Source organism: Ascaphus truei, chromosome 8 (assembly GCF_040206685.1).
Source record: "Ascaphus truei isolate aAscTru1 chromosome 8, aAscTru1.hap1, whole genome shotgun sequence".
Classification (NCBI taxonomy): domain Eukaryota; kingdom Metazoa; phylum Chordata; class Amphibia; order Anura; family Ascaphidae; genus Ascaphus; species Ascaphus truei.
The window spans coordinates 57100471-57127282 of record NC_134490.1 but is presented as its reverse complement, the minus strand read 5'-3'; the positions used below and the strand labels follow the sequence as shown (position 1 = coordinate 57127282).

Below are 26812 nucleotides of genomic sequence, written 5' to 3'. Positions count from 1 at the left end.
AATGGGGTTTTCCGTGCAACATCGTCGAAACGGCGATTTTGCCATTTACAGATTAAGCCCCTATTTATATGTTAGTTACTCCAGCAAAATGAATGAAACATCTCCGTATTCCTAAAACATTAGCAGTATGTTTTTCAACAAAACAATTCTTTTATCAGATAATAAGGAGAACACTGAATATTACTGATACATTTTTTGACACAAAATGTATACACAAAGATAGAAACTAAAAGAAGAGTTTGTGCTTTCTGTGAGTTTGTGATAAAAATGCATTTTACTGTGATTTTTCTTTCCTCCTATTTATTAAGGCGAAAGTCTTCCAGAGCCGCCCTATCCAGGAATAGGTCTCATCACAAGACATCATAAGAATATATTGATGAGACCTATTTCTGAATAGTGCGGCTCTAGAAGACTTTCTCCTTACTAGTACAAATTGTGGCAGAAGTGGGATCCAAGCCATGCATCAAAGCCAGCACATAAATCTACAACCCCTATGGATACCTGAAAAGATTAAGGAGTGCGGTAAGATGAACTTTTATCCTTTACGGTCTTCCTATTTATTGCAGGTGTGGTGCTGATAGTCTTTAAGGATCCCTAGAGATTCAATATATAGCACAGCACAAGAGATAATCACTAAAGGTGGTTTATTGGGTCCAAAGTGCACACAATAATCCACTTTGTGTGATTATCTCTTGTGCCGGTACTAAATGCTTTTATTTGTGTGAGCTTTCAAGATACACTGATCTTTTCTTCCGGCAATGTTACAATGGATAAAGCAAGAAAAGTTTTACTTTGAAACAGGCTGTAATGTTATCTGTGTATGAAACCTATCCCCCCCCCCTGTGCAGTATGCGATTTATGACTTTAGGAGTTAAATGAGTTAAAGGAGTTAATCACAGACGGCTCTGAATGTCAGCATGACCGATGTCATTAAACATTTCAAACACTGCTCAGTTCAGAATTTCAGTATGTAACGTCCAAGCCAATCGCTGTCGCAAGAATAAAAACAACAATTATCTCTGAGACAATAAGCAACTGGATTCCAAACGGCCCTGTCAATTTATCGCTGCACACTCATCAATATATGTTTGCATATCTATGACAACATTCTTTTTTTCTATGTGGTGTTTTTCTTTCTTATCCTCCAGCTCGCTATCTGTAATAAGGTTTTACTGAAAGCTGATATATGCCTGTGGCAACATAAGCGAAAGATTTATTTTAAAGATCAGAATATTATTGAATTTAGTCGTGCCGCTGGCTGGATGCAGGTATTCATCTGCCCGGCAATTACTCTCTCATTTAACTGAAAAATGACACTATAAAAATATCTTTGGAGACAACAGTAATGGCATTGGGGAAAAGGGATTGGTCTGTGACACTTTCGTCAATGCGCCATATTCCCTACACATAATGAAACTGAAAGCAGCAAGGTTTGTGTATTCCAAAAGTGAAACATTACACATTTTCTAACTTCAATTGCTTTTAAAACCAGTGAAATAATTATTTTTTTGCTGGGTTTTTTCCCCAACATTCAATGAATTCTGGGCTCCTTATTGGTTATTATCCCTCCGCTGTAAGAGTCATAGACATATATAAAGGTTACTTACAAGATCGTTGTATTCATCTTACTGTCTAAAGCTTCTAATATTCAGAGAATGAAAACAGAGACCTTAATAGGGGTCCTGCATAACTACAACCGCTGACCCCTCTGTCCACTTGTAATACCTACTATGCCCCGCCAAAAACTTAGAGAGATTCCTACTGTGGGTAAGAACACTTGTGTTCACTATTACTGTCGGTTCAAATGCAGAGAAAGCAAGACCTTTATTAAGGCCCAGGTGTGCTAAATGGTGCTAAGCCTCAGCAGTGGTAAAGTTCCTAACAAAAATGACTGATCATGAAAGTGAATTCAAGGTGATGCAATTTGAAGTATATTATCAATGTCATCTTACATTTTTTCCTAGCTGTATTGTTTTTTTTTTAAAAAAAAAACGTTTTATTTACGAGGGCCCAAAGCCTGCAGTAACTTGCTCACATGGCAACCACGGCTGTTTATTTTCACCCCATAGGGAACACAGACCTTTTATCCATAAATAATTCAACGCGACCTCGGAGGAAAAGTCGGGTCCTGAGCCTCGCTGATTCTTTGGAGACTGACGATGTCAGAAACTGAGGGAGTTGTAGCAGCGATGTAATTTTTGGGATTGGGTGTTTTTTTGTAAGAATAAAACACAAAGTTTAAAAATCAGTGAACAGGGGAAAAAACTAGGGGAAAACAGAGATCCTACTGTAGTGTATGGTGAAGAAGTCTTGAGAGAAAATATATATATTCAGGCAGTTCTCGGTTATCCAACGGAATCCGTTCTGGAAGTAGCGTTGGATAGTGAAACCGTTGTAAAGTGAGTCCCATGTTAATCAGTGGCGGTGAGCGTTGGATAACGTATTCAGGAGTCGTAAAACTCATTCCGGCGTCGAAAAACGGCACATAGGGTTGCATTGTAAAGCGTTGGATATGCCATTCGTTGTAAAGTGAAACGTTGGATAACAACGACTACCTGTATGTAGGTTGAAATTGCAATCCATTAATGTTGAATGGACCTTAAAGTTTGAGCAGTTTTAGTGCTGTTTAATAATTTAGTTACTAAAGTCCCCTGGCTGCAAATCTGGGAAAAAAATTAGATTGTAAACTCTCTGAGGCAGGGATTTCCTTTCCTATTGTCTGGTTTTGTTTGTTACACTTATTGTATTATAATTCCCTGTACAGTAGTGTCTGTGGGCGCTATATAAATAAATATATATATATACACAGCAGGGCCCCGGGTATACGGCGGGTTCCGTTCCAGAGGCCCGCCGTATAGTGAAAATCGCCGGAAAGCGGATCCGGCGATTTTCAGTGCTGCGCATGCGCAAACCGGCATTTTCGCCGTTCTGCGCATGTGCAATCGGCGGTCTGCGCGCAACCGGCGGTCTGCGCATGTGCGCTGGGTGCACCCGCCCATTCTGCGCATGCGCGATTTTAAATTCAACATGGCGGCCCCCTTCTCGGTGCCGCCGTATCAGCAGATCGCCGAAAAGCGAGGCCCAGCTGTATATATATATCCAAAAGCGGTCACTGGCACTCCGAGGTATATAGGTATAGGTGCGGTGCTCAGCTCCTAAAAATGAATAGTAAGTATTTTATCACCAGCAAGGTGATAAAAAAAGAAGACAGCACTCAGCAAAGTCCAAATAAACTGTATTTAGAAATGTCACACAAAATCCAACGTTTCGATCCACACCATGGGATCTTTCCCAGGGGGGGTGTGCGTTCATCAACAAAAATAAATCCTGCTGCAAGAAGTTTGAGTTTTGCCAATCGTAAATCTGGTACAATTGTTTTGGGCTGGTTTAGTTTTGCGCTTGTTTAGTTTTGCACTAGTTTCGTAGCCACAACCCATCCAACATTAACCCCTTTGCTGCTAGAAGCACATTGCAAAATCTTATTTGGAAGCAAAGGGGCTACTTTCATCATTTGAAATATTTAGTTTAAATGAACGCTTTTCTTCGAACCACTAAAGCCACTTCTATTTCTTGTGGTTGGTTTTCGTTTTCATAACTGATACATAACATGTAACCTTCTGAATTTACTAAATAATCATCTTTTTAATGAGTTTGTCAACGCAGTATGACAGTACTATCAGGAGCCAGCCTTATCTGTTCACGTTTGTTCCTTAAAACAATCTTGTATTTAATGTCACTTTTCTAATATACACAGTCTAAGTTCTCAGCCTCAGTACTACAAGCTCAACACCAGTGTCACTTGAGCTAATATTTGTGGTATATTATGTACACACAGCTGCCAGCACTCTGCAGGGAGGGAACAGAAAATGCAGCTATTATTTCCAGCGTCAACCCGGTGGTATTGATGCGCTGAATATTTCATGTAACAGTTTTCATGTCCAAAATTGTTTCTACTTTTTTTATTTATTTATTCTTTGCCCATCCCATTTCCAGGATGACATTAAAATAAAATAACAAGTAATCAATGACTTGATCACTATTCCCTAAAAATACACTTATGTATTATTCTACCTTTAAAAAAAAATCATTTTATTTCCACATCCATTTTATTATTACTCGTCAGACACCAAAGGGGGTTAAATGTCAGATCAATGGCCTGCCCCCCCCCCCCCCCCACTACTCTGCTTATGTCTAGAAGTTTGAGTCCTGCTGGCATCCGTAGCCCTTCTGCCGTTGCCATAGCGACGCGTCGGCGCCTGGGCCCTGTTGTTGCGTGGTGCTGTCGCGCGGGACATATCATACCGGCGGTTACGGCCAGCTACGGCAGCCTGCTCTCCGCCGACGTACAGCGCGTGAGGCAGCCGGAGCCTGAGAGAGAGGGAGGATGCTGCGCAAGTGCAGAGTGATGTGAAATATAACAACAAGAGAGGCGGGGTGGGTTCACTCTCCTCATGCACGTGTCATGTGATTGTTATCCGGCACACAATACAGGATCAGTAATACCCGGTGTTATCTGGGTATCAGGGCCCCCCGCACTAAATATGGCGAGACGCTTGTAGTCCAAAGTTAACAACATGGTAACTTCTATTCCTCTGCATGCAATTGGTCGCATGGACTAGGATAGAAGTGATCGCAATGTAACTGCATTACCCAGCGTGTCACCCTATTGAATATGAGTCTCCAAACTCACATACAATCTACGTCTACTGTAAAGTAACCAGGGCATGCGCCTTTGTTGCTGGCTTTGCGGTAAGTGCTGTGGAGACACTGAACTCTATGTATCACCGGGCAAAGTGCTGCTGCAAAGTTGTTATCTTGTCGCAACTCGCTCTGAAATATACATGTGCCTGGCGGTGTCTGTGTATTAATCTTAGCTGCCCCATTTTCGTGTACGTCTGACTGCAACGAGATGAAGAATTTATGGTGCGATTGGGAGGCGTTAGGGGCACAGTTAACATTTGTATATCGGCGCAAATCTGTGATTTAAGCCTGCAGCGGTGCGCAAACTGGGGGGCGCGCCGCCCAGTGGGGCGGAAGATTTGTCTGCGGGGGCGCGGGTTGTTGCAGAGGTCCTGTGCTCTTCCCCCAGACATTTAAATTAAATGACGGGGGCTCGCGTGAGGCCTCTGCAACTAACTCACCGAAATTCTGAAGAGCTGAAGTGACTTGTTGCCATGGCAACGCGACGTCAAATGACGCCACGGTGCCTTGCGGAGTGACGACACACGTCTATCTCCATGGCAATGTGGTCACGTGACCCCACAGCCGAGCAAGGTGAGGGGTGTAGCTGAAAAAGTTTGCGCTCCCCTGTAAGGAATGTGCGGCTTGCGTTACTTTTTTTTTTTTTTTAAATAGTTTTCTCCCTCACCTTAATGGTGGTGCAAGTCTTTTTGTTAGTGCAGAATACGAGCGCAGCGTACACCAGAATATACAACAGTACAAATACACGTTACAAATGTGTTTCAGACCAAAGAAAGCTAAAAACATGTTAAGCGCACGCACCTCAGGATACAGCGTCTAGTGTCTTCGAAACGGGTAAATGTGATTCGAATTCCTGTGTCAGTCAGTTTCTATTATTATTTGTGGCCTTGGACAAGTCACACTTATCTCCCTGTGCCTCAGGCACCAAAATTACTTTGTGAACTCCTTGTGACTGCAATGTGATACAGTATGTTCAGCACAGTTCTCTCTGTGCTACAGAATAACATGAATAATATTATATGGTCCCATAATTTCATGTGAGAAATAAACAGCAGGTATTTTAAAAAGATAGGCAGTATGTTACATTTTATTAGATCAGCAAACAATTGAGTGTGGAGTTTTTCTACCAGCCCGATAGCTGGAATCACAGCATGGACATTAGTTTTCCAATTTAGCTGCTGAAGTATGTTGAACGCTTTTTCTTTTTGTTCACAGCTTATTGATTGGATGCATTTCCCAGTTTACAGTATTTGACCTACAGTAGTCATTGTTAACCAATGGATAATAGCTCTCTTTCTAAAGAAATGCACTGCAGTTTGAAGAACAATGATGCCCACAAAGTCAGTGGAAACCAAACACTTGCTCTAATGATACCTTTAGAAGGGTCTCCGAGGTCTCGTGTAAATAAACCTTCCACGCTGTCTAACACATTGGACCTAAGCAGGAAAAAGCTTCATTCTCTTAGTGAAGACCTTTACAAAAGCATGCCTTACATACAGGTAACTTAGTCAATTATGTATTGTTTTTGTTGACATAAGAACTGTCAATGCGCAAAATATAATCCACATGCCTGTGAGAATGTGATCCATGTTTTAGCCATGAAATTAATTTCTTTCAATTATTTACTGAGTCGCCTGTGCTGAAGCAGGGATATCCTGAAAACCTGACCTGTTGGTGGCCCTTGAGGACTGGAGTTGGACACACCTGGGTTATTTAATTGATAACATTTATATAGCACCCTTATTCAGGGTGCTGTATCTTAGCTAGTAAAACTTGCTTGGTTTGTGGGCAGAGGTTGGTGTCGGGTCTCTGGATTTAGTCTTGTCGGTGGCATGGTGATGGGTCTGACAGTGGAGACACTTGGTGAGGTTGGTGACTTTGGAGGGTTTTGGAGAGACTTTAGGAAAGGGTGAGGGTAGGGGAGAGCATGGGTGGGGTGAGGGAGGGGATGGGATAGGATGTTAATGGGGGATCATGGAATGTGATGGAGAAGAGATGAGTTTGGAGTTGACTTCTGAAGATAGTTAGGGAGAGCAGATTGAATGTGGTGGGGGAGCTTGTTCCAGTGTAAATGGTCAAATAAGGCAAATGATAAGAATCAAAAGGAGATGCAGGCGGGTGAGTGGCAGGGTTGTGGCAGTGCGGGAGCAAAGAGATTAATATTTATTGTTGTGACTAGTTTGTTTTGCGACTGGAGTAACATGCACCTTCACTTTCCATCCTGTAAGCAATGTGGTAATCTATCAAACAGTTTTCTTTTTGCCTGTTTATTAGAATTGTGTTTCATCTCCCCACAGAATTTGCATCTAGAAGGGAATTATTTGTTTTCTATTCCCAAAGATCTCTTTGTACAACTGCCACATCTTGTTTGGTTGGATCTGCGATCTAATAAAATCACAAGTCTACCACTCACAATTGGAGACCACAGGTATATTTTAATTAACCCTATTTATAATATTACATAGAGGATGGAGTACTAGAATAGCATCTTCCAGTGAATGACACAGGGTGACTTTCATACTTTTGTGACTGGTGGCCCATTTGGGGCAATGCTTAAAGTGATAGAGAAAAAGAACTAGGAATCTCATGGCACCATAGCATACAACATTATGGTACAATATATCCATGTGTGCTGCAAGATTATGCTAATACTAAAGGCACACACGTCATGTCAAAGTCCAAAGCACAGCATAAAAGTGATTGAAAGCAGATTTTTACCCCCCAAAAAATCCCAGGTTTTACAAAAACTATTCTGTTTCTATTGATTTTCATTGCAGTAGCTATGTTGAAAATAAATTGGTCTAAACTACGCAGAACTTTTACAATTAATAATGAAGCGCCCCTCCCCCCCCCCCCCCCCCCCCCATATCAAGCAGTTGGAACGTCGCATAACCCAGTAAATGTGTCTAAATATAGTAAAATAACATGGCCCTATTATTCAATGTAAATGGTTTTAAGTTTATCAGCGCATTCTGTCCACTCAAATAAACCCAGAAATGTACCCAGAAGAACAGTCATTTTATTTGCACTGATTTTTCACCCATTTTTGTTTTCTCACAGATACATTCCCATGAAAAATGAAATGGGCTCTATTTAAAAGAGAACTTGCATACATATAACATAGCATTAACAATATTTTGTTATATCAATCAAGCCTTCATTAGGATATGCTTTCTGTGGGCTATTGCTATCTTAGGCCTTCTAAAAATCAAATATAGTGAGATGAGTAGGATAACACACAGTTAAAAATATGTCAAGTGAAAGGAACTTGATGCACTGAGACCCCACTTCTCACTATATTGAGTACAGGAAGTTTAGTGAGTGGAATTTGCAGAGTAATCTCTATTTTTTCATTTTTAATAATTGTATCGTAAAATGATTGTTATTTAGAGGATAACATAGAAACAAAGATACATAAAGATTGATGGCAGATTAGTACCATGTGACTATCCTTGTTTGCCCATTTGTCATTCCTGAAAATATTTAGTTGAAATGTTATATATTTCTACTGTGCAGGGGTCATTTTATGATGAGATCGTTATTGCATGTGAATTTTTGTATGATTTATCAAGCTGTTCTGTTCGGAGGTTTGGGGAAAAAGGGGTATAATATAGAATGAAAACATTAGTTTGATTAACAAATTAATTAAAATGTTACTGCTGTAGAAAGTATTCCGTGTTTAACACTGCAGGAGTTCATGATTGGGACCCCTTCGAAATAAACATGCTGAGAAATGAAACGATGAGGACAACAACACATAACTATGTAGAACAGTGTTTTTCAACCAAGGTTCCTATGAACCCTTGGGTTCCCTGGGCATCCCTAAAGGGTTCCCTGTAATTTTCAGGTATTTTCAAAATTGTACCAAATACAGAAGGATTTTAAATGATCTCAGACGTGCTATTGGTGAGGGTTTGGGTTCCTTACAATGCATCTCATCTCAGACGTGCTGTTGGAGAGGGTGAGGTTTTGCAGAATTTCACATAGGGTTCCTTAACCAAAAAAGGTTGGAAACCACTAATGTATAAAGTAGAACTGTTTGTCATTGCTGTGTGTTAGAGTTGGGTTTCTTCTAGGGGGTGCTAGAAGTCTACATAAATATTCCATATAATTATTTCCTACAAAAACATTGAATATTTTCATAAATATTGTTTTCCAAAGGCAGCTGAAGTACCTCTTACTGGAAGGAAATCCCATCAAAGCACTGCCTGTTGAGCTTGGTAAGTATGAACTATACATGAATAACTATACAACAAATGGTAACTGCTATTGGCTGTGCGTGCTGATGTACTGGTCTGTCTTACTGGTGCTCAATGTTAAACTACATTTCCAAACGTTTCATCTGCAAATTGGTGGAGATCTGGAAAAATGTAGGGTTTTATGAAGAAGAGCTTTTTTTCCGTGGGGTGGAGGGGCAGTGAAGTAGGCAACATTTTTCTGTTTTAAAGATTGTTATTCTTTGGTCTTGCTCCAATTATCAAGTTGACCGTGAATTTTGAAAACACTCGTTATTTTGTGTAGTCGCGAGGTTTCTGATTGAGATGTTGTTTAATTACTAAAACGCTAAATTAATCGTACGATATGTTTTGTATTTTAACAAAAACATTTCAAATGGTATGCAAGAAAAATGGTTGCAACCAGAATTTTCATTGGATTATGCCAGTTGAAGATGCAGTCCATCTCAAAGAGGAAATCCCATCTCCATCAGAAGAAAAAAAAATGGCTGTTTTTGTTTCTAAAACAACTGCTGCAACATGGAAAGAAAGGAATGAATTCTGATTTAATAACATAAATTCTTAAAAGGGAAGATCAATTAAAAAAGTGTATTATACTGTATATTCTAAAGATATAGGCCCATGTTTAGTGAGCTGTGTTATTCCACAAGACACTGTTTAAAGGTAGCATGTAGCTGCTCCAGCCCCGAGTAAAATAGATGTCATTACAAAGTAGTCTTAAACTCATTTAAATCTCAATAAAACCACTCAAAGATAGATCTCTGCAAATTCCATTTGCTGCGACGTGACTGTTGATGGCAGCATTTTTCCTCCACTGGCTGTACCTTTAGCAGTTAAGATTAATTGCTGCTACAGTATTTTTCTGAGCTGCTGAGCATGAACGTTTGGTAATGCATTCTGGCAATTGTATTTCACTGAGCACATCTTTGCTTATAGACCAGGGGTAGCCAACCTCAGTCCTCAACCTGACCCGTTGGTGGCCCTTTTTAAGATAGCCTGCTTCAGCACAGGTGGCTTAGACTTTGACTGAGCCTCTGATGTGCTGAAGCAGGGATATCCTGAAAACCTGACCTGTTGGGGATCCTTGAGGACTGGAGTTGGCCACCTCTGGATTAGTGTGTTTTAAGGCCAGTTAAAGTTGCCTTTTGTTAGATAATACTTACCTGTCAGAGAAACATTTATCTGCAGAGCCCTGTGGGATCACATTACACTCTGAAACCTTGGTTGTGTGATTTAGTTTTATTAGCATAATCTATCAATCAGAACATAAATCTTCAGTTTTATAGTGTGTACAACATACCGGAGGACATAAAATCATTTGATGTGTTTTTCATATGTAATTATTTCTGTTATTATAGTAAATCACATCCACGCCACTATGTAGATTGGTTTGAAATAAATAACGTGTGACTTTAAGATATGAATCTTAGGCCAAGTTCATATTACTGCAGACTGTGCTGAGGCGCCCGCGCGGGGCGCGATCACATTGCCTAAAGGCATTGATCGCGCCCATATACCGCGCGGGCGCAAGTAGGAGGGGGCACGCATTGCGCAAGAAATCAGTTTAAACTGATTTCTTGGGGCGACACGCAGGTCACCAGCTCCGTGACGCCCATAGGCACGCCCTCCACGGCGCGTCCACCATTGACGCAAAACGCACCCACTTCACGCGGGTGACGTCACAACTCCGGCGGGCGAAGGCTGTATGGCCTTGGCCTTACATGCTCTTGAGCAGGCCTTGAATTTGGAAAACAGAAGAAATAATATTAGAATTACTTTTGTAACTGTATTTTACCTCAATATTATATTTCCTTATGTAATGCCCATCAACTCTTTGAAAGCAGGTTGGCTCAGCTATCATTAACGTAAACGTTCCTCGCACAGAATGGGACATTCTTCGCTGTCATACACTTTGCTGACTTCTGTTGGGTGTCATTTATTTTTTTACTGTGCACAGTCTCGCAAAAAGACGCCATCCTTTCAGCAGCACTGAATTGTGTACTGTTCAATGGTTTTTTGGGGGGGAGGGGGGTTTGTTTTTTACTACACTTTGAATGAAGACCGTGATTGTTATGGTAACAGGGCAGGTGGGGAGAGCCAAATTAATGTTTAATGCTGGGGTGGCCAACTCCAGTGCTCAAGGGCCACCAACCGGTCAGGTTTTCATGATATATCCCAACTTCAGCACAGGTGGCTTAATCATCTTCGACTGAGCCAATGATTCAGCCACCTGTGCTGAATCTCGAATATCCTGAACACCTGACCTGTTGGTGGCCTTTGTGGACTGGAGTTGGCCACTCCTGAACTAGTGGTGTTGTTGTATATTCTTAAACTTGATTATCTGAATGTGGTTTTTTTTTTTTCCCACAGGTGACTTAACTTCACTTAAAGCTCTAAATCTTAGGCATTGCCCCCTCGAATTTCCTCCTGAAGATATTGTGCACAAAGGACTTGAGTCCATTTTATTGTTCCTCCGAAATGCAAGAAGAGAGGATCTTTCATGTTACGAGTCAGGCGAATCCGGTATGTCTGAATTACAGATTTAAACAACCCACTTGCAGATTATTACTATTGCAAAAGATGAAGATGCTAAAGAGTTAAATTCTTTATACTCCGAAGCTGCCACTTTTGTCCCAAAGTCCCCATTGAAGTTTATAGAATTGACCCTTAAGTTTCCCTCATTTCAATGCAAAAACAAAAAAAAAGGAGAATGTAGTTATTCGCTGTTCCATGTAAACAGTTTTAGACATTCCATAGAGTTCTATTCATCAGACGGGAAGTGAAGTATTAACTAATAAGTACAGTCTAACTAAGGAATCGCTCACAGAAACGTAGTCCTATGTTTCGCAGAAGAATTGTCCAGACTGGAAGCAGAAGCAAAGAGCGTTGTAAAGAAGTACAAGAAAATGTCAGGGAAATACCCATTTCCTTGGAGACCTAAGACTGGAGACTGGCGGCATTAGAATTTCATTAGTGAGTTTAATAAGGCATTAGTCATAGATTTAAATCTAACTTTAAAAAAAAAGATTGATGGTAAACAATGCGAGAGCTCTTCGGGAGGGCTGGGTTTATTGAGTAATATCTTGATTTGATGATCCAGCTTTTTCTGACAGTGGCAGAATGCAAACCCAGTCAGTTCTTTAAAAGTTTCCATTTATATGAAGCGGTCAAAGTGCCATAACAAAAATATTCGGACTGCGCATCATCACAGAAGCGCACAATAAAGGCTAGGCTAATTAGGTAACAATTGTACAAGAGTTGTGCTATTTTTAATAGCAGCTTTTTTAGAGAAGACATTTAACAGTATTAGTAACTATGTTTAAAGACAAATGCATAAATTTACCATAACAAGAAAAATGTCAAAGGGAAAAAAGAGGACACCTTTGGATTGCTTTGTTCAGTGAAAAAAAGGCTTCTATTTTTAATGTCGGTCAGCTGTAAAATTGGAATAAAACTGGAGCCAAAATCTGCATCAGATTTATCACAGATAATGGATATCCTGGTAAGCAATTGCAGTTTTTCCTTTGATACATCTGTGTCCGTTTCCCGGCACTGGTTGTGCCCACAAATATATAAAGTTGTGCGACTTGATCCGTGTATTGGGAGATGCGTTCTGTTTTACTAGACACAGTATATGCTTGCTCAGTACAAATGTCCATTTCATTTCAATAGATATGCCCTCTGTTGAAAAACTGAAGTTGAACGAGCTGATGAAATCCAGCTTGGAATTATCCGAGGAATGGGAAAGCAAAGAAGAAAGGCTGCAATTTGAGATGCTAAAAAATAGAATTATGCAGGAAGAGATGAAGGAAATGATGCAAGGTCAAATCTTTGCTCGTCAAGCTACACCTCGGGGGGCAGCTAGTCTTACAAAATCAGATACACGGAACTTCCTTTCTGATTCAAGGTATATTTAAAACATGACTGGGTCTTTGTAATACGTTTTGTTCTGGAGTGCCCTGTATCTTTGTGTAAAGTGTGTGTCGCTGTTCATCAGCAGGTGAAATAATCTGTTTGAATGGTTTTTTTAATTTGTCTACTGTCTTTAAAACAGCGGACATTTCTGTAGAGTACATTTGATCGTAAGTTAGATTTGCATGAGCACTTTGCAGCAAACGACTGTGTGAAAAGTTCAACACATTTATACTTTGGGCTAAGGTACATTGATTTATTAACCAACTATACAGTAAGTTGGTAGTACCAAGAAAACAAGGTACGCAAAGCACACCGCAGGATTACGTAGGGGGGAGAGGACAGCCGTGCGACCACGTAAAAGATCCGGATGTCGTGACCGCACTGCAGATGTAAAACTCCACTCTCACCCAAAGGCATCGTCCCTCCAGCCGGCATGCGCATGCACAGAACAACCTCCCAGGACCTCTACGCGTTTCAGTGGTGCGAAACGCGTAGAGGTCACGGGAGGTTGTTCTGCGCATGCCGGCTGGAGGGACGCTGCCTTTGGGTGAGAGTGGAGTTTTACATCTGTAGTGTGGTCACGACATCCGGATCTTTTACGTGGTCGCACGGCTGTCCTCTCCCCCCTACGTAATCCTGCGGTGAGCTTCGCTTACCTTGTTTTCTTGTTTCTACTGGAATACTCCCCCCTCTTTGGGGGTATTCTCCCTTTATAAGGGCCTTTTGAGGAGTGACCCCCTACGTGTCAGCTGCAAGCGGATAACATCACTTCATTTGATTGACAGCTCGAGCGCAGACCCCCTTTTTTGCTTTGTTTTAAGTTGGTAGTACTGCTGTTTAAAGTTTGGCACTTGTAAGGTAAGAGTCGCTGAAGATGGCTTCAATTGTTTGCAAATCTTCTATACAAGATGAGCATACTGCTATAAGCAACTTTTTAACACGATGATTCTAGTACAAATCTTAGTTACTAGGAATGGACGCATTACCATCCTATACCTACAGGTCAAGTTTTAGAATTTCTTATTGTTTCTAAGATAAATACACACACAAAGCTGGACTAATAGATTTGAGCATGTTGAAAACAGGGTTTCATCATGTCGTTGAGTGAGCTACTGATTGAGCCACCTGTCCTGAAGCAGGGATTTCTTTAAAACCTGACCTGTTGGTGGCCCTTGAGGACTGGAGTGGGCCACCCCTGATGTAAGTAAGGCATAGCGGTTGGAGCTTCTGAAAACTCCTTTTGTCAGTGTCTGCTTTGTAACTGTTCATCCCATTGTGTTCTTCCAGATTTGTTTTCAAACTGTAAACATACAAATAGAGCTCAAAATTGGAAGTGAAGCTCTTTGTGACTGCGCCTTTTACCTAAAGGATAATGTAATTACAATCCATTTCATTCAACTTCTCAAAATGTTTCACGCTGTAAAGAGTGTGACCCCCTTTATTCTTTTAAAATATAAAAAGAATGTGAGATCTATCTATAGAAGGAATCAACTTGCAACTTGTTTTTCCATCCCACCCAGATCCACTGCACATCCAGAGCTTTGTGATATTGCTATAGGGAAATTATACGTGATAAATCTCAGCATAGCTAGTGGTAAATGTTTAGATGGCTTAAAACAAACAACGTATAGGAATAAACAAATAGCATTAGTTGTTAATCACGGACAATCCGGTTAAAGTAGAAGCATTTGGTTGGTAACCATCTGCTGCCTACAGGATGGCTGTAATTGGATTGTGTTGCCTGTTGACATAAAAGGGGAGGTTACATTGTAGATGAGGTTGAAAAAAAGACGTGTCCATTGAGTTCAACCTATGTTAAGTTGGACGACGGATATTTGTAATTACAGTATTTTTGATCCAGAGGAAGGCAAACAGAAAACCCCAGTGACACATCATCCAATGATGTCTCATAAGGGGGAAAAATACAGTATTTTCTGGATCAACATCCATCCCATACTTATTTGGTATATCCCTGTACCAAGGGGCGGATTGGGCTGTCAGGACACTGGGAAAATGCCCGGTGGGCCCATGGGCCGGTGCCGCCTTGGCAACTATGGGTGGAACGCCCTATTGGGTGTTCGGGCTTGCCCTGCTGGGCCAGTGATGCACAGCTGGTGCTGCGCTATGCATCATAGTGACTGAGGCCCCATGCTCTTCCCCACAACAATTAAACTGAGTCGTTGACTGAGCCACTGATTGAGCCACCTGTGCTGAAGCAGGAATAACCTTAAAACCTGACCTGTTGGTGGCCGTTGAGGACTAGAGTTTGGCCACCCCTGTACTAGACCGTTTTTACGCTTGTTAAATATTCCTTTGCAGATCTGCGGTGCTGAGAGAGGCGAGAGAACCTGAAACGGGTAGATATGCAGAAGTGAAAGAAAGACTTGCCGCCATCAATCAGAAGAAAAAGTATGTGAAATGTTTTAAACCTGCTTCTAAAATGAAATCCTAGCATCACTGGAAACTTCATTAAAGTGAATTCTTACAGCAGGGGTGGCCAACTCCAAAAGACTGAGCCACTGATTGAGCCACATGTGCTGAAGCAGGGATATCCTTAAAACCTTGAGGACTGGAGTTTGCCACCCTTGCCTTAGGTTAGGTCCCCGGTACATGCTGCAGTGCGTGATATGGCGTGCGCTGCAGGAACGAGAACTGCCCCTCAATGGGGCCGGGCCCACTAGCTGCCTTGGCCGCCGCATTGCGCGACCAGATTTTTCTGAAGACAGTAAAATTGTCTTCAGAACTGGCGATGGAGCGCTGGCCATGCCCCCCGCCAGTTCAGCTAATGAGGGTGAACCTGCCGGGTGATGTCATGGTCGCACCCCCGTCACCCTCCCCCCCTCCCCCCCCCTGTCTTTCCCCCTGCAGCTCTGCACAGACCAGGGTTCACAGCTGCCAGGTGCCAGCCTGGCAGGTGCGCGTGCTGCTCCGACACCGGGGCCTCAGCTATGCACTCTCCAGCATCATAAACATACCATGCAGAATTCACAGTGAGGCCCATGTTTATTGTTCTCTGTAAATATTATGTTTGCATTGCAAACATAATAAAATTTGCATATGATCAGGTAAAGAAAGGCAAAGAAAATGTCATTTGTAAATATTGTTTTGTATGGCTTACTTAGAGATTTCTGAGAACTTCAAGTCCTGTTTTTGAATCCAGAGCTACTTTCTTCTGCAGCTACATTTAATATAACTGCGCTCCCAAGTTTTATTCCTGCGCTAAAAGTCAAATTTTTTTTTTTTTTAAGAGATCAAGAAGCTCTTAAAGAATGGAGAAAACAGACCAAGATTATCCAAGATCAAATAACTAAAAGCAAAAAAACTAAGGAGAGCAACCTCAAGGTAAATGAGCTTGTGTTTTTTGTTTTGTTTTTTTTGCAGAAATAAAACTCGAAATTAAGGAGCAACAAACTGCTTTGGCTACTACAGTCAAATACATTATGCCCATGTAAATAAAATGATGTGAAGGGGGGTTGTAGGCTTGTAAATATGGGATATAAATCCTTTCACCGTATTCCAGCGTTTTTTTCATGATATCACAGATAGCATGACTTCCATGTGTAAAAGGTCAGATAAATAAATAAATTAGACTGGTTTGGTAGGAGGCATAAACTATGAAGGACCGCTTTATAAATAAGCCTCACAAGTATAAAGGTGTACTGAACTTTCTTGTAAAGAAAACACTCTGGATCAACCAATGACTGTAATAACTGGGGGCCAACTGCAGTCCTCATGGGTAACCAACGGGTCAGGTTTTCAGGATATACCTTCTTCAGCACAGGTGGCTCATTCGAAGACTGAGCCACCTGTGCTGAAGCTGGGACTGAGTGAGCAACCTGTGGGGATATATATAAGTAGCCTATAAATTTGTAATGTGGTCAAGTGCTCTTGGGAATCAGTGAGGTTTATTTATTAGGGGGGGGGGGGTTCCAGGCATGATCCAGTAACAAGTTTAGTATTATGTTATATTTAAAATATTGGGATACTTTCGGGTATAAGTCTGCCAGGCTTTCTGTCACTAGAGCAGGGGTTGGCCAAAGTCTTCGACTGAGCTACAGATTGAGCCACCTGTGCTGAAGCAGGGACCTGTTGGTAGCCCTTGAGGACTGGAGTTGCCCTCCTCTGATCTAAAACTTCTAAAATAACAGGTGAAACTGTATTATGGACATTTTGCAATTCCCAGGGGGATGTTTCTCAAGGCTTGAGATTTTACCGACGTTCTGGTTCAGACCAAAATGTCAGTAACCAGGTTTCATCTTTTCGTTACTGTGTGGGTATGTACATTGTGCTTAATAGTGACAGGAGAAATGACAGGATACACACTATTATTGCATTGTATTGCATGTTACTTTGTGATATATTACATATGTTGTTTTATGATTTGAGTAAACTTATAACCATTATGCTGTGCAATTCTTTTGTATAATATCCATCCGTAGCACATTAGGGCCACCAGAGGTCGCTCATGTATCATTTGCATGATTGCGAGGGGTCAAAGTTTATTAAATTGACTTTTGGAAGTTCTTTACTTATTATTATCTCTGTTTGAAAAAGAAATGTAACCCATGATGAAAATTTACTTTGTGATCACTGTTTGCTTTGACAGTATCAAAACTCAGTAATAACATGACAGATATGAGAACATGGTTACATCAGTTTACTTTAGTAATTGTAACTTTCCTAAGATTACAGGTACAATATCTGATCTTCAAATGCCTTTTCAAAGTTAAAACGTTTTAAGTAGTTCAACAAGGGTGCCCTGAAATTACCTGCAGTAATGAATCTTCACTAGTATTTGGTAGAATGTATGTTTTTGTTTTGACGTCACATGCTATCATATGGTTTTTAGTTTTCATATGTAGAGAGAATGTAGATAGTAGTGGGAAGTAGAACTACTTTTAACAATCTAATCATTACTACTGATCATAATAAGACATTTGGTTATAGTCTATATTAATTCAGGTCGAGGACATTTGGTTGCGGCCGTTTTGCCGCAACCAAATCGCCGCTGGTGTTTAGCCTCTACTCGTCTTGCCGCTGGCCGCTTCACTGTCAAATAAAGTCCTTAACCTTACCCCTTATACTAAACACCCCTAATCTTAACACTAACGCTGCCCCTTGCCCTAGAACCCCATCCTTACCCCCTTACCCTAACTTGTAAATTAACCCTCAAATTGCCTTGCAGCGGGACGGCGGCTGAACCTCCAGCAGTGGAGTGGCTTCGGTGGAGGGTCCCTCTGTGGCCGAACACCGGCGGGGACTTGGTCGCGGCGAAATGGCCGCGAACAAATGTCCCATTGGATATTAATTTGCCTTATTGTTACTTTATTGCTGTTACTTTTGGTTGTAGCCATTGACAAGATCATTGTGAGGTCAGACTGACATCACCCTTTATGACATACAAGGAATCATACTGTATAAAACATGTGGCGTCTCTCATTGGCACTAAAAGCATGGCTGAAGATGGGACACCGAAGATGCCTTATAAGAGAGAGTTCACAATGGTGGGTTTCAGACAATCAGTCATAGAACAATCCATAGAAAGCATTCTTAATGATGTAATACTCCTCAAGAACAGGGCATTCATTACCTGGCCCTTAAAGCCTCCTCGGGTGGAGGAGTTGAAGGCCTAAGGTCAAGCTGTCCTGGGTTCTTATTAATAATTACTAATACAGGATACATTTTAAAATGTGGTAAATGTACTCTGGCACCAGTAGGCTGCAGGATGGTCTACCTGGGCTGGCACTGTGGAGCGGTGGGCCAGAGTATGGTTCTGAGCGCAGTGCATCTGAAGGCCTACGACGCTCCGCTGGCCTTCCCGACAGTTCCTGCTTGATTGTGAGGAGCTGCAGAGCAGGGGATGGAGGATGATGGCTTACAGGCGTTGCTGTTTTGCAGTGTGATGCAGCCCATGGCTTTAAAGCAGAGCGCCTTGTCTGGGTGAGGTGGTGGAAAGAGAGTAGAGGGGTGTTAACCTGGGGAGGGGCTGAACACCTTAAGCAATAGGGTTTTGTTGCTGCTTCAGAGTTAGGCCTTGGACATGCTTACCGCTGGCGTGCTGATGCGCGCTGAGGCTCAGGGAAAGCGGGTGCTTTCCCTGGCCTTGCGGTTGCTTATCCTGCTCGCCGTAAGGGGGGCGGGCTGGGGGCGGGCACGTCACTGGCCGGGGGCGGGTCAGTGACGTCACGGAGCTGGTTCGCCCTCATTGGGCGAACCGCTCACGTGACCGGCCTGTCGCGCCGGCAAGCGGGGGAATTTTAAATTCCCCTAAGACCTGCGCTTCCGCAAGCGCGCGGAAGCGCAGGTGAGCCCCTACTAAAGCCGCTCTAATTGCGGCTGTAGGGGCTCAGTGCTGAGCGGGAGCGCGCGTCAGCACGCTTCCGCCAGCAAGCGGTAAACATGGCCAAGGCCTTAGGTGGCAGAGCTCAGAAAGCTGCGTCTTTTCTCTGGTTGGCTGGGAATGGAGGGTTATATGAGCATGGAGGAGGAGTGAGGGTTGAGCTTCCCACCGAGGAAGAGGATGGGAGGGCATGTAGAGAACAGCTTTGGCAGCGCAGAGGGTGCAGCTGAGCCTGGCATGGGGGGGACCCTGCTCAGGAAGGAGGTGCTGAGCTGGCAGGAGGGGAGCAGGTAAGCCATGAAGCCACATCGTGATGCTCCCAGCCTCCTACCTCATCTCTCCAACCTCCTTGCCTCATCCCAAGGCAAAGCAAACAACGTGAGTGATAAAACCCTGCTCCTCGAGAGCAGGATTTCATTAACTACCTTGTTTTTAACCTATAAATTACACTACAGGTTTCCAATAAAACATGTTTCTTGAATCTGAACTACTACTGTACTTGCTAATGTAAGTAGTTATCAAAACTGTAGTAGTCGGTTTACCCAAATCCTACCCTATATTTGGAAAATGTTATCATTAACAATGTGATGTGTAACATTACAATTGTGTAGTACCACACATCCATAAAAAATGAAGTGAAAAAATGGCTAAACTTTTGAAAACATATTAATAAAAAAAAAGTTGTGCATTTTATTGTTGTAAATAATATATTTCATAAAAAATGAACTTATAACTTTTAAAAGACCTTCACAGACAGATATTAGTTAAATAAAGCTGCATTTATTATCACACTGAAAGCTGTGGTTCAGTGTTTGGAGGCCATGATTCAAAAGATGATTTAAACCATTTATCAACCTGACATCTTGCAAGGGCAAACCTTGTATTGCAAAACTGTGAGTCAAGTTCCATCATATCTGTCTTTACGTGGGGCCCCTGTTCTATGTGCAAATGTAAGGCAACATATTCTGTTTCCACGCACATGTGAATACCCTCAAGCAACTTACATCGCTGACATTTTATCTATTATCTAAACATATTAAACCAGGAAATATACATTAAGATAAATCTCACATTTTCAAGTAGGTCCTGGGCTCCATCACGAAGACTATATCCAAATACATATTGCACAAAGCAGGATGGGCAGTTACAGACATGCAGAAGGAAGCCCGGTTTCATCTGTTTTAAAGATGCACTCTAAGTCCGCTAAAGCTGGGTCAACCGTTTCTTTCTTTCTTTACTTTTCCGTCATGTTCATATCCTGCATAGCAAAATTCTCTAGCAGTTTTATTTCTTTTAAAATATTTTGATGGTTAATATTTTTTTACTGTGTTTTCATCTCCGATAACAGCAACTTTTTATTCCCTTTGTTGGGTATGAACTTTAGATTACAGAAAGCAGTATGTTGAAGTGTCCTATGTTGCATTTGATATTTAGGTGTGCAGTACTGCTAGTTTTTGTTACTATGTTGTAAATTGTCTTTGGTGTAGAACCTGTACCGCACATACAGGAATGAGACGTTGAAAAACGTTCGTTTTCTGTCCTAACTATACTCGGTGCAGTGGGGGATTTTGACAATTTCTTATCTGTCATAACCCTATTGTGTGCCTGTTTCACCTTGGAGATCCAACAACAGTAAAGGGCGGGGGCGGTTGGAGGAGGCAACTCCAGTCCTCAAGGGCAACCGTCAGGTTTTCACGATATCCCTGCTTCAGCACAGGTGGTTCAATCAGTGACTCGGTATGCGAATTAATAACGCGAGACACGTTGAATAGCTTTGTAATAACAAAAAGATACATTTTAAAAAATTATCTACATGTCCCACTCGGGTCTCGTGAGCTTGTTCCACTCTAAAACATCACAGTGTTTGACGCACATATTTTCAGCTATGCAAATAAGATAATTGATCATGTCACTTTTTAGCTTCCACAATTTAGGTAAAGCAGCAATCCCCTTGAAGCTTCCGCCTGCCACATTCAGAGAACCAACATGACCGTCTCCTTCAAAGATGGAATTACAGAGTACAGAGCCTTCAAAGCAGCACAGGTCTCCTACTCTAGTGTACTGTAGACACCTGCAGTTAAACTTGGGTTAAGGAAGTACAGAACCAGCAGACCCACTTAAAACTTTTTGACCATTTGGGCTAGCCTCAGGGTGGGCTAACCCAAGACTGAGCCACTGATTGAGTCACCTGTGCTGAAGCAGGAATATCCTGACAACCTGACCTGTTGATGGCCCTTGAGAACTGGAGTTGGCCAACCCTGGGCTAGCCCAAATGGTCAAAATGTTTTTTAAGTGGGTCTGCTGGTTCTGTACTGCCTTAACACAAGTTTAACTGCAGGTGTCTACAGTACACTAGAGTAGGAGACCTGTGCTGCTTTGAAGGCTCTGTACTCTGTAATTCCATCTTTGAAGGAGACGGTCATGTTGGTTCTCTGAATGTGGCAGGCGGAAGCTTCAAGGGGATTGCTGCTTAACCTAAATTGTGGAAGCTAAAAAGTGACATGATCAATTATCTTATTTGCATGGCTGAAAATATGTGCGTCGAACACTGTGATGTTTTAAAGAGTGGAACAAGCTTATTAGACGTGAGTGGGATATGTAGATACATTTTAAAAATATATATGTTTATTCTTACAAAGTTATTCAATGCGTCTCACATTATTAATTCGCCATTAAATTTGGTAGAAACGGTGTGGCATTGTTACGCTGTGTAACAGATAACTGCAGTGACGAAATGGCACTAGGTAGTTTCCAACTCAGAAGTAAAATTGTGTCTTGATAGCAGGACTGGTACGCTTTCAGTGGAATCCTGTATTCCAAGTTTAGTTCGGAATAGAGAAACATGCCGTATATATTAACCTTTAATACCAATGTAGATGTTGACACTGCGTGTGTCACAGTTGCTGCATGCAAAGGGCAAGCGCAACATATATGGTCCACTGTGCTAATAAAAAATGAATCAAGTAAAACAATACATAGTACTTTTTATATTGTTCTAAAGTAGTACTGTACAGTATGCAGGCGTATTTATAGATTACAGAAACCTTTTAATTACTGTACAAGGGTTCGTTTATAAAATTCACCTGGCTGCAAAACTGGAGCATAACCAGTGCAAAATATGTGTACCACGTTTCTCAAAGAAAAAACCCATTGACCTCAATAGGGTCACTTTTCCTTAAAGTCTTGGGGGTTTTTTTCTGTGATACCTTGATAAGTGACTCACACTGTGTGCTAAAGATCCTACATTAGTGGATGGTTCTATGATTGAATATATGTAATTTACTATATTTACTGTCTAGTGAGTGAGAAATCCATGCTCTGGATCTCTGTCTAATGAGGTTTGTAAGCTGAGAAGCCAAGCATTGAGGTGTACGAGTCACTGGACAGTAAGCCCGCTAGTGTTCCTATGATTTTCTATGTAATTGTCAATTGATTTATTACTGTGTTTATACAAATGTTTTGTTTTATATTCCGAATGCATTGACACTTAATTAACCTGGTAGATGGAGTATGCAGGTTTTGTATTGTATTGTTAACCAAGAAGGCAGTTTGTATAGACCTGTATTTGTAATACCATACAGTGGTTCTTCTATTATATTAATATCTGCATGCATGCTCACGGGAAGAATACTTTACATTAATCACGATCTAATTTTTCACGTATTTTAGCTACCCATGAGCACACCGTATGCCATACATCTGGATACTTACCAAAAAATGGATAACTGTGACAAGCTAAAGCCTCTCGTAGTTGAAAAACAAACGAGGATGCCAAGGATTATGTCAGTGAAATCATTGAAGGAAATGGAGAAAGCAAGGTGTGTTTAACCAACAGTTATCATATTCATAGTGTTAAAATATCAAATCATCTCACCAAATGCCCTGTGGTATACCCTAAGCATGCCTGACCTGACACATTGGGTCTAAAACACAACTAACAAGGGAAATGTTTCTAGCTTCTGCTGGTCTCCAAATAGTATTTGCAAATTCCAGGCTATAACCGTATACTGTCTCATTAAATGATTCAACATTTAAAATGTAGTTTCTCACAAGTTTCATTCTCCTTAAAGATGACAAGCTATATATAAGTGCCCCTATGGCTGAATTACTTGGGTATTTTACAGTATGCTTGTTTGTTTTTTTAAATACATCCCAGTAGAAACAAGCAGTTGAAAATAATTAATCAGGCTTCATTTCCCTTCTATGGTCTTTTGACACTGAATTACACAGATTGACTTACCAGTAAGTCTTCAATAAGTAAGGCCTGTTTAGGTGTATTTTATGATGTCATTAACATGGCACCTAATCAACAAGAACGACCTTGGTGACTCCACATTTTATTGTAGCAAAGGCCAAGGAAATGTGAGACATTCATCATTTGATGGTCACAATATGGCAATAGCAGAACTACAATGCCCTACAATACTGTATATTCCTGTAATGAAGAGATTAATTTTATTTTGTTAATAGGAAAACAAGCTTTGTTATTCAAATGAACTATAAACCCAAACATACAATTGTAATGTATTATGTCTATAAATATGTCAGCTTTTCAAAATTACCTACTATATTCATGTGAAAAATCATCCTACATGAATTAAGTGCACAATATTTCATGTGAAAGTGATCTGTGTAATCTTCTGTATTATTTCACAGAATTACATTTGTTGTAGTATAATGAATATTGTATGGGCAAACCTATAGTGAGCCGGAGTTTCCACTGGGGAGATGATACTGTATACCCACATATGGGCAATAACCACAGCATGTAAACACATGGGAATATTGGATTTGTTATAGTGTATGGTTTGTGTTAGGCATATCTGTGGCAAGGAAGGGTTCAGAATGTGCAGAAAATATTTTAAATGCAATATCAATTAAATGCCAAGTATGCAATACACAACTTCAAATATAATAATATTAACATTAATGGTATTTTTGTACATGGCATAGCTGTGCAGACAACACTGTGCATAACTGTTTTTAGGCACAAGGACCTGCCTAATTAAGCTTGCAAGCTAGTTTTAGTTTCATGTCCAATATTACAATAAGCTGACACTCACTTCATGGCATCCATAATGATATACATTGGACATTTGTGCCATTGCATTCTACATGGGTTATGACACATTTCATTGGACAAAGTGAAAATTAGAAAAGTATGTTTTTTTTTACATGTAGTGATATGACAAAGACCTCTAAATTCTGCTCTCAAAAAGTATAGAAACAGCTGTCTATAACTTATTTCAATAAAACCTACCACAGTGTACAAAGAATACAGTCTTTCAGCACAATACAGTATATTTCAGACCCATCAGGCACAGAAAAAAATAAGAGTAGATGAAGCAATTTTTCATACACACATGTTTGTGCCAGTTTCTAAATGGCATCCTTATTTAGGCATTTTCTGACTGTTACTTTGTCAAGTATTGCAAAAAAAATATTAAATAATAATATATAGTGCAATGTCTTTCATTTGAAACAAGAGGATCGTTGTGCAAGAATTTAGTAGCTTGTTTTTATCATATGTGCCCAGAGCCTCCAGGGACCTGAGGCTGGAACACCGCATCAGGCAACATACCCAGACCATGCAAGAAAGAAATAAAAAGCCAAAGGGGACAGCGCAAGAGGAAATGGAGACATCTAAAAAGGACTTGGAGACGGTAAGTCTTGTTCCATTTCACAAACAAGTTTACTCCTCTTAGATGGAGCAAATAGACTTCATGTTTCATCCGTTCTGAATATTAACAATTATTGTTTCAGTGAGATCATTTTCACGTTTCTTGTATGATAAGAGATTTCAGTGACTAGTAAAATCAGCAGCCCACTTGGCTCCCAAAAAATAGATTGAAAGCAAGTTACGAATGTAATTCACTTTGTTAAACAAATATCAGTTCTTTGGTTTCTTTCACAACCAAGTATGTTTTTCTTGTTAATTGTTTCCTCTGGCTATGGTCTGTTTGGGCCTGCCCCAACATGCACGCCCCTGTCTGCCAATCCAATCTGGTAAGGGGGCGGGGAAGGGACACTTTGCCTGTGGAAGGGTAGGGCATGTCATGCTTGGCTCACAGTGAGATCGCACAAACAGAAGATGGAATAGTGTTTTTCAACGGGTTCCTAGGAACCCTTCATTTGAAAACTGTACCAAATTCAAAAGGATTTACAGTACATCTGATGGACGCACTATTAAAGAGGGTTCTGGTTCCAATCGCAAAAGGTTAAACACTGATCTGGAACATCTCCCAAATTTCAGGTTATGCTTAAACAGTAATTGTTCATTTAGTAGGTAGTCCATTGTTGCTGGTTGATATTTCACACTATTATGAAATGGTAATTATTTGCATAGTTTCTTCTACTCACCTGTTGCACAGTTGGGATGGACTAGATCAGGGGTGGGTAACTTCAGTCCTCAAGAGCCACCAACAGGTAAGGTTTTCAGAATATCTCTGCTTCTGCACAGGTGGCTCAGTCAAAGACTGAGTCACTGATTGTGCCACCTGTGCTGAGGCTGGCATATCCTTAAAACCTGACCTGTTGGTGGCCCGAGAGGACTGAGTTACCCACCCCTGGACTGGTATATATTCCTCTGCAAACAGGCTGAGAAAACCATGCTGGCTCAACCATTGCACAGGCTGCAACAGCAAACGGTATGTTCAGGTCGTTAAAGTAAATGAATAAAATGAGTATGATGATTTTTAAATTGTGACCCCCTCCCCAAAAATGCATGTTGACTGGTGCAGTTATGGAAGAAGCCAAGTTCTACATTTTACATTTTTGTTATATTTGTAAAACGAACATTTTTTGTTCATTCTTTCATTTCTTACCTAAATGTTGACGGATCAAATGAAGCAAGTGGAGCACCTTATTATATATTGCACCTGACCCTACAAGTAACTGGCGTTGCTTCTAACCCCATTTTTGTATATGAATTGTTAATGTACACTGAAACATCTGACACATGCAACATTATTTCGTTTTCACTAAATAAGGAAATTAAACTTGATTGTGTAAGAGTAGAATATTAAACCATTTTTTGCCTATATTTTACAATTACAGGCTAAGCTTCTTCATGCTGAATTACTACAACGGAAACGTGAGCAAGAAACGCCACTGGAATACCGCTTTACCGCATTTACTGGGGAGACTTCCCCCAGTCAGTCACCCCGAGGAAAACCTCAGAACATCTTCGCAATGTCATATTAACAAGCGCAGTGGGTTTTGGGGGGTGTGTCACATTAAACTCTGTTTGCTGTTCCCCAATTGTCTGAAATACTTTTTGCGTCTACTGTCACAGATCATGGCATGTGCACCTACTGGCAAAGTGTATTATTACTTTATTTTGCCTGCGCCTCTGCCAAATATACCATTCTTGACCAACAATTGTTCTATATATGTTAGAGTAATTTTTCCGACGTGACGGACACTTTTGATACACAGGACAAGGCAAAAGGGGACAGACCCAGATATACATCTGTTTATGGGCATCTAGTAACTGCTTCCTAACTAACGAAACCCCACCATGCACCAGATCGCAAGCTGATGTACATAGGGTAATGGGGTAGAAACCACCTTAAAATATGAATGTTTAGAAGCAGAGCATTTCGGCCATATTTGCTAAGTA

General features: G+C 41.0%; 1 protein-coding gene across 5 annotated transcripts; it reads left to right on the top strand.

Annotated features, from left to right (window-relative positions):
• Nucleotides 1–316: 316 nt before the first annotated feature.
• LRRC27 (leucine rich repeat containing 27) lies at nt 317–26446 on the top strand. 5 transcript variants are annotated; one of them, XM_075612185.1, is made up of 11 exons: nt 317–522; nt 5917–6200; nt 6999–7129; nt 8863–8921; nt 11307–11459; nt 12609–12843; nt 15171–15260; nt 16100–16193; nt 22861–23009; nt 24728–24854; nt 26248–26446. In XM_075612185.1, the coding sequence occupies exons 2-11, from the start codon at nt 5979–5981 to the stop codon at nt 26392–26394; spliced, it is 1407 nt and encodes a 468-aa protein (XP_075468300.1). In that variant the 5' UTR covers nt 317–522; nt 5917–5978; the 3' UTR covers nt 26395–26446. The 5 variants fall into 5 exon arrangements, with proteins under 5 accessions (XP_075468300.1, XP_075468299.1, XP_075468301.1 ...); XM_075612184.1 differs by lacking the exon at nt 317–522 and adding an exon at nt 4246–4434; XM_075612186.1 differs by lacking the exon at nt 317–522 and adding an exon at nt 4503–4749.
• The last annotated feature ends 366 nt before the right edge of the window (nt 26447–26812 follow it).

What these genes read in the sequence shown, in the direction of transcription:
- LRRC27 (XM_075612185.1), top strand. Translation starts at nt 5,979, where the DNA reads ATGGATAATAGCTCTCTTTCTAAAGAAATGCACTGCAGTTTGAAGAAC. An exon ending in AAAGCATGCCTTACATACAG is followed by an intron (nt 6,201 to 6,998) that starts GTAACTTAGTCA and finishes ATCTCCCCACAG; the next exon opens with AATTTGCATCTAGAAGGGAA. An exon ending in AAGGAAATGGAGAAAGCAAG is followed by an intron (nt 23,010 to 24,727) that starts GTGTGTTTAACC and finishes ATATGTGCCCAG; the next exon opens with AGCCTCCAGGGACCTGAGGC.